General features: G+C 39.0%; 2 protein-coding genes and 1 non-coding gene across 4 annotated transcripts; 1 reads left to right on the forward strand and 2 right to left on the reverse strand.

Moving 5' to 3' along the window:
• The first annotated feature begins 626 nt into the window (after positions 1-626).
• On the forward strand, positions 627-2,927 carry LOC102611392 (subtilisin-like protease SBT1.2). Its single transcript, XM_006479368.4, has one exon. The coding sequence runs from the start codon at positions 627-629 to the stop codon at positions 2,925-2,927; it is 2,301 nt and encodes a 766-aa protein (XP_006479431.2).
• Positions 2,928-3,081: 154 nt separating this feature from the next.
• On the reverse strand, positions 3,082-4,570 carry LOC102611091 (photosystem II reaction center PSB28 protein, chloroplastic). Of its 2 annotated transcripts, XM_025099464.2 has the most exons (3): positions 4,329-4,570; positions 3,591-4,020; positions 3,082-3,482 (listed from the first exon to the last, which is right to left on the reverse strand). In XM_025099464.2, the coding sequence occupies exons 1-3, from the start codon at positions 4,408-4,410 to the stop codon at positions 3,332-3,334; spliced, it is 663 nt and encodes a 220-aa protein (XP_024955232.2). In that variant the 5' UTR covers positions 4,411-4,570; the 3' UTR covers positions 3,082-3,331. The 2 variants fall into 2 exon arrangements, with proteins under 2 accessions (XP_024955232.2, XP_015386361.2); XM_015530875.3 differs by having other exon boundaries at positions 3,082-4,020; positions 4,329-4,566.
• Positions 4,571-7,176: 2,606 nt separating this feature from the next.
• Positions 7,177-7,388, reverse strand: MIR159A (microRNA MIR159a). The gene is given in 1 exon segment (NR_129302.1): positions 7,177-7,388. It is a non-coding gene; the product is annotated as a microRNA MIR159a (primary transcript).
• Positions 7,389-7,818: the final 430 nt, after the last annotated feature.

The raw sequence follows: 7,818 nt of genomic DNA on the forward strand, positions 1-7,818 counted from the left end.
ACACTAGGGACCGGCTACAAAATACACGTATCCAACAAAGGAACCTGAAAATAAAGAGCCATCACGTGTATGTTCAATTACACGACATACAAAAATAGTGGCATCAAAATGAAGAGGAGCAGACTGCAGTCAAGCATAAGCACAGGCCGCACGAGGCCGGGGGGGAGCTGGGAGCCATTGCATATCTGCATTTGCTTGCAATTGCAGTCGTAGTCATAGCATAACATAGATAGAGCGTCTCCTACATAAATGTATCTTTTATGTACTTTCCAACTTTGCATTTAATGACACCCCCCATTAATATTTTGTTGTTTCCTTAATACCTTTTCGCTTCATAAAAGATCCCGTAGGAATTTTTGAATCAGCTACTTCAACATACATGTATTAAAACTTACTATAGTATCTCGTGAAAGCTAACACAGTTAAGCCCTTTCGTTTAGCTCCTCAAGAAACTAGAGCCTCTTCTCTCAGTGCCTGTCACAACAAACGTTCCTCGTGATGAAGAGCTCTTCAATTTCACGAGTTTCATATTCTCACACAGGCCTCTCTTCAACATCTTTAAAAACCCCACAATGTCCTTCACCAAATCATGCATGCTTTTTCAAGCTTCGACTTGTTATCAAGTAATGGAAGCCAAATCTCAGCTTCTATTTTCTACTCTTTTTTTATCCTTTGTTTCTCTCCATGCAAACACTCTCCAAACCTACGTGGTCCATCTACACCCACATGGCGTAACAAGCTCTTCGTTCACTTCTAAGCTTCATTGGCATCTCTCATTCATTGAACAAACTCTTTCCTCCGAAGAAGATCCTTCTTCACGTCTTCTTTACTCTTACCATTCCGCCATGGAAGGTTTTGCAGCTCAACTCACTCAATCAGAATTGGAATCCTTGCAGAAGTTGCCTGATGTCATTGCAATTAGGCCTGACAGAAGGCTTCAAGTTCAGACAACTTACTCTTACAAATTCTTAGGACTGAGCCCCACAAACGGAGGAGCTTGGTATGAGTCACAGTTTGGTCATGGATCAATAATCGGTGTCCTTGACACCGGAATTTGGCCTGAAAGTCCAAGCTTTGATGATCATGGAATGCCCCCGGTTCCAAAAAAATGGCGTGGGGTTTGCCAAGAGGGCCAGAGCTTCAATTCTTCAAATTGTAACAGGAAACTCATTGGTGCCAGGTTCTTTACTAAGGGCCATCGAGTGGCTTCAACCACAATGTCACCGAACATTATTCAGGAATATGTGTCACCACGGGATTCCACTGGACATGGAACTCATACATCATCAACGGCTGCTGGGACTTCGGTTTCTATGGCTAGTGTGCTTGGTAATGCAGGTGGTGTGGCTCGAGGAATGGCCCCTGGTGCTCACATTGCAGTATATAAAGTCTGCTGGTTCAATGGCTGTTACAGCTCTGATATCTTAGCTGCAATGGATGTGGCAATTAGAGATGGAGTTGATGTTCTTTCTCTATCTCTTGGTGGCTTCCCATTACCTCTTTTTGATGATAGCATTGCAATTGGCAGTTTTCGAGCAATGGAACATGGGATTTCAGTTGTATGTGCTGCAGGAAACAATGGACCACTCCAAAGCTCAGTTGCTAACATAGCACCTTGGATTGCTACCGTTGGTGCAAGCACGCTTGATAGAAGATTTCCAGCTATTGTTCGAATGGCTGATGGAGGACTTCTTTACGGAGAATCCATGTACCCCGGAAACCAATTCTCAAAGACAGAAAAGGAGCTTGATCTAATTTACGTGACAGGTGGTGATGGGGGAAGTGAATTTTGCTTGAAAGGGTCTCTCCCAATAGCCGAAGTACGTGGCAAAATGGTGGTATGTGACCGAGGTGTCAATGGAAGGGCGGAAAAGGGTCAAGTTGTGAAGGAAGCTGGTGGTGCTGCAATGATTCTAGCAAATACAGAGATAAACCTGGAGGAAGACTCAGTTGATGTCCATGTCCTGCCAGCAACATTGGTAGGTTTTGCTGAGTCAGTTCGCTTAAAGGTTTACATAAATTCCACAAGAAGAGCTAGAGCTCGAATTATCTTTGGAGGAACTGTTATTGGAAGATCAAGGGCACCAGCAGTAGCACAGTTTTCAGCCAGAGGACCAAGTTTATATACTCCTACCATTCTCAAACCAGATGTAATCGCCCCTGGAGTCAACATCATCGCTGCTTGGCCACAAAACTTAGGCCCCTCCAGCCTTCCAGAAGATAATAGAAGAGTGAACTTCACTGTCATGTCAGGAACTTCCATGGCTTGTCCCCATGTCAGTGGAATTACAGCTCTAATCCGCTCAGCACATCCCAAATGGAGCCCTGCAGCTATCAAATCAGCAATAATGACAACTGCTGATGGAAATGACCATTTCGGAAAACCAATAAAGGATGGGAATAAACCTCCTGCGGTGTTTGCTATTGGAGCTGGGCATGTAAACCCAGAAAGAGCCATCAATCCTGGACTGATATATGATATCACGCCAGATGAATATGTCACTCATCTGTGCACTCTTGGTTACACAGAGTCAGAAATTTTTACAATCACACACAGGAATGTAAGCTGCCATGAAAATTTGCGGATGAACAGGGGTTTCAGCCTCAATTACCCCTCTATTTCTGTAGTTTTTAAGCATGGAAAGAAAAGCACAATGATCAGAAGACGATTGACAAACGTGGGCAGTCCTAATTCCATCTACTCGGTGAAAGTAACGGCACCGGAAGATGTCGAAGTGCGAATTAAGCCTCAACGGCTTATTTTCAAATATGTAAATCAAAGCTTAATTTATAGAATCTGGATTATATCAAGGAAAAGAATGACAAAAGATAGAATGAGCTTCGCACAAGGGCAGTTGGCATGGGTGCATTCAGGCAACAGCAGCCTTTATAGGGTTCGAAGTCCCATTTCAGTAACTTGGAAGTAAAAGCAGAGGTGGGACAGAGGCGGCATTGCTAACAGTTGAGAGAGTTCTACTGATTGCTATAGTTATGTACTTGTGTTCAGGATGATTCCAGAACAAATTTCCAAAATTATGCCTTTTGTTTCTGATTATTACATCAATAAATACTAAATTATGATAAGCTAGAAACATAATAGAATTATCCATAAGCAGACATATCATGTCATCAACAACAAAAGGTTAATACATTCCCAAAGCTTGGACAACTTGCAGTGCATCTAATCTAACAAGCTGTATCTTCCAGGAATCACATTCTCATCACTTCTCAGACATACATTCCCATAATAGACTAAATCATTAAACATGCACGGATTCCTCTCTTCTCAGACAATTTGGAAAAAACAGATGATTAATTCATTAAGAGAAGTTCAAGAACACGGACCATCACCTTGCATGTACATAATGAAGGGAAGAAAATCGAACATCAGTAGCAGCAGCAAAAATATGTTGAAGAGAAGAGAGCATAAAGGTTTTTGCATCAAACTTAAATGGCTGTCAAGCAAAGCCTTCACCATTTGCCTGACCAAATTACACAAAACCAAAGATTTAATAGGGTAAAGCAAAGCAAGGAGAAGAAAAAAAATGCCTCATTTCTTGACAAATTGCAAGCCATTCTGATTAGCATACCGCTCCATGAACCTCATGAACCTATCCCACTCTCGGGGAGACCGCATGATATACTTTGCTTCAATCCTAGAAGGTCTCCCATTGACAAATTTGGCACTTACATCAACTGATTGAAGAGTTCCCTCCTCATCAATCATGTAAAATCCGGTGATATCACCAATTTCACCGGACGAGTCAAAAACGGAGGGTTCACTAAAACTGAATATGGCCATACCGTTTGAACCATCTCTTGATTTTGTTAGCTTCACATCCGGAACTGTCAATTCATCAGTTCCTTGGATGAACTGAATTGTTGGTTTCACCGCCATCGTTATGGGTCCAGATACCTTAGAATTTCGTGTTACCAGGGACAAACGCATACGAGGCATATGTACAGATTGGCCGTTGAATGGTGATTGTGCACTTCCATGCACAGCCCATGTTACAATACCTGTGAAACAGAACAGGCAAAGATAGGTCTTGTTCTTAACATTACCAAATTCACAACAACCAAAGAGAGGTTCGATCAAAGACAAAGGATTTCAATGAAATTTAACCAACTAGATACGCAAATTACTATTGGCAGCATCCAGTTTATGTTGTTTATGGGATTGCATAAATTTTTCGATATGCTGCCCCATAGAACAACAAATTTGCACATTCAAACATTCGTGCTCATGCATAGACAATGTATTTTCTAGTTACGGGTTACGTTCATATATGATTTTTTTATTTTTTTTTGAAGAAGAAGAAGCGTACCAGAGAGAGAGGGAGAGCGGGATTGTGGGTGCCAACAGTGTGAGATTGGAGAGGCTAATGCAAGAGACCGCAGAGCTGCCATTGCACAAAGACACTGAAGCAGAGACGGAGTCGGAGAAAGAAGGAGGTAGCCAAAGAGAGAGAGAGAGAGTTAGGTGTTGTGTTGAGACGAGGGAGAGTTATGTGTAAGAAGGATGGCCATTCACTTACCAGAGAATTCTTAGCTCTTCGTCCTCACAACTCACAAGATTGGTTAGGCTTAAGCTTACGTTACACCTACCCCACTTCATGCATGGCCGGATATGAGAATCCGACACCATTGCCTACGTGGCACTTGTGGCTACGTGGCACTTGTGGGTGTTCTGTTTTGGGCTTATTGATAGGCCTGTGGATTCTATGTGTAAGTAGCCCGAGTTCACTTAGGTTACCGGCAAATCAATTTACAGTGTACTGCCCCCATCCCCCATGACCGAACTGGATCTCAAAAAAACTGATTAGGTTCAATTTTTTCAGTTTCAGTTATCAAAGCTGAACCGAATAAAAATATCTAAAATGATTTTTAAAATTCACAAGCTGAGCCGAACCAAAAATTCACAAATTGAACCAAAATCAAACTGAGCTGAATTGATGCCTACCCTTAATAGAAATCACATAAAAAGACAAACATACGATTTTTTTTCCTTTTTCTTTTTTCTTTTTAATCTCTTTTGGGAAATGGGATATTCATTTAAGTAACTATAAAAATTTATAAATATAGCCACTTAAAGGACATGGTAGGTATATTATGAGGAGCATTTAGCAGCGTTCCAAGATTTTGGGACATAAAGCATTTTAAATTTTTTGTTGTCTTTAATTCTCTTCGAGATTTATAAGGTTGTCTTATATATCTCCCTAAAACTGCCCATTTTCTCCAACACCAGATTAATAATATTTTGAACATTTGATTCTACAACCAATGGGGCTAGTCCTAATTCCACAGCAATTTGAATACTAAAAGAGTGCTGTTAAATATAGAGAAGGCTGAGAGAAAGATGAATTATTTAAAAAATTAAAAATTAAAAAATTAATAGAAACACATCTTTCTCTCTACCTTCTTGACATTTAGCGTTTTCCATACTAAAATTTCTTATATTAGCAACAGAGTGGGGAACTAAGGATAATATTTATTGCAACAGGGTGGGGAACTCATGCTTGATCTCTCGCCTTTAGTCTCGCTCTAAATCTCCAGTAAAAACAAATTTCTTACTAAAAAAAAACTTGTTTGAAGATAGTTTGTGAGTAATAAGAACCATACTAATATTAGGGTTTGGAACATAATAGAGTCCGTTGAAGGTTATTTTTCGAATTAGAAGGGGTGTCGTTAAATATTTATATTATTATGATATATATTAATGGAATAAAAAAAGAAATGGGGCTTCAAGAGAACTTTGAACGGGTGCCGATAGTTTCAATTACCGATAGCAAAATGCAGGTTTGAGTAAGGTTTTTCAAGCCCATTGTAGAAATAAAATAATAAATAAAGTAAATAAGAGCTTAGAGATTTAATTTCTTTTTATTACTGGAACCTTTGATCTAAGCAACCTCTCAACTAATTAATGCTTTAGAGGGAGTTTAATATTAGAATGTTAGGTTATTGACATATGAATTAAGAATTTAATTTCTTTTTATTACTGTAACCTAATTTTAGAAATAGCCGAATCTATTTCAAAATTTCAAAAGAATAAAAAAAAAATTGAAAAGAAACATCAACCTTCAAAACACACATGAGAGAACTAAAAGCATAAGCCTAGACTCTTGGAGAGCTCTCAACTTTGATTAAGAAATAAAAGAGAATATGTGCCCAACAATCAAGGACAAGGAGCGGCTTTGCCTTGCCTAATGCACGAGATTAGAAAACAAGTTTATAACATCACAATATAAACTAATTCCACGGACAAAGGTTTGTTAATAAACAATCAATCCACTATTTGCTTAAACCATAAAACCCTAATATCATCCGGATATTCGCCAGTGATATCTGCAGTCTAAAGAGTACAAGCTACACCTTTGCTAACGAACGGTATCCCTAAAAATGCCTCCTCCAGAACCCAGAGATTCATTTCAAGATTGGAGGGGTGTCAAAACGATATAACTCGACCGGCAAAGCCTGATATCAGACCAAGACGCCAGCCACGGAAAGAGAGACTTAAATCCATAGTTTTTTTGTTCTTTTTATATGTTTGTTTCTCGAGCCTTGCGTCCAGATTCTAGCAGTAGGGAACTTGTTAAATAATCCGGACTGGAAAATGTTAAGTATAGAAGCACGGGATGATACACATATAAAATCACATATAATAATTATCTTCTTTAACATTGCAAGTTTAATCTTCCGAGAATAATGGGAAGCTGGAAGATAAAAAAAAAAACCAGTTGAATACAAAATGAGATAAAGATTTACAAGCTGAATCAACAGGCATCCTAAAGGGATCCAGGTTTTAAATTACAAAGATGCTTAAGTACAAAAACTACACACATTGCCAACTTCTAAAGCTTGGAACTTTGAAGAAAAAAAAAAAACAATTCAAGAGTGTTATTCTGGTCAGGGCAAGCTTTAGCATGAAGGTAAGAGAGAGTTCAGGATATTTGACTTCAAGCTCCAAAAACCTTGTGTCAGATTCTCCCAGCAGCCAGCTGAGACTGTAATTACGGAAGTAAAGGCAAGTGCTTTCTGGCAATGTGTTAGCTTCCTGCAAAATAATAATCGACAAAATCTATGCAACAATATTTACAGCATCAAGCAAGATATTAATAAGAATAACAAAAATGAGTAAATGGAGAAGAAACTAATCAAATAAAAAGTGAGTAGTGTGTAGAGAGGTAGAGCTCCCTTCAATCCAAAAAAGGGTAAAACTTAAGGGGTAATGAAGCTCCAGAAATATGCAAGCCACAAGCCTATCATCACCATCATCAGAAACAAACCCTAAAATCTGATACATAGGACTGTGGGATCCATAGCTCAGCAGCTCAATTTACCCTTGCTAGAACCTCTTTTGGACTTCAAGGAGCTCCACTCCTTAACCCTCTTAACACCAATCAATTAATTAATCCCACAAGATCACCAACCAATCAAAAAGCCCAAGGCTCCTTTTTCCCTGACCCTAGATCAAGAAGAGCATGCATAAACATTCTTCTTTAACAATCAAACTGCGAGCACTATTTCCTATTTCCCTCATCAAGTCATCAAGAAACAAAGAAAAACAAAATAAAGTAAAAAAGATAACCCAAGCAAACTGGTTAGCTAGCTTATACACAAAGAATCTTTAACAGATCCATACTATCCATACAAACCCTAAAACATTTTCAGTGTTTCTATTTATAAAACCACTCAAGGAACTTTCAGATCCACCAACCCACCAATAAAGAAAGTACCCTGGCTAGAAATTAAACTTAACAAGTAAACATATAATATGCATCTGCAACAACCAAATTAAGTCAAAAGTTCAAGAACCAT

Source organism: Citrus sinensis, chromosome 3, assembly GCF_022201045.2.
Source record: "Citrus sinensis cultivar Valencia sweet orange chromosome 3, DVS_A1.0, whole genome shotgun sequence".
Lineage (NCBI taxonomy): Eukaryota > Viridiplantae > Streptophyta > Magnoliopsida > Sapindales > Rutaceae > Citrus > Citrus sinensis.

What these genes read in the sequence shown, in the direction of transcription:
- LOC102611392 (XM_006479368.4), top strand. Translation starts at nt 627, where the DNA reads ATGGAAGCCAAATCTCAGCTTCTATTTTCTACTCTTTTTTTATCCTTT.
- LOC102611091 (XM_025099464.2), bottom strand. Translation starts at nt 4,410, where the DNA reads ATGGCAGCTCTGCGGTCTCTTGCATTAGCCTCTCCAATCTCACACTGT. An exon ending in CCGCTCTCCCTCTCTCTCTG is followed by an intron (nt 4,021 to 4,328) that starts GTACGCTTCTTC and finishes TCTGTTTCACAG; the next exon opens with GTATTGTAACATGGGCTGTG. An exon ending in TTCATGAGGTTCATGGAGCG is followed by an intron (nt 3,483 to 3,590) that starts GTATGCTAATCA and finishes TAATTTGGTCAG; the next exon opens with GCAAATGGTGAAGGCTTTGC.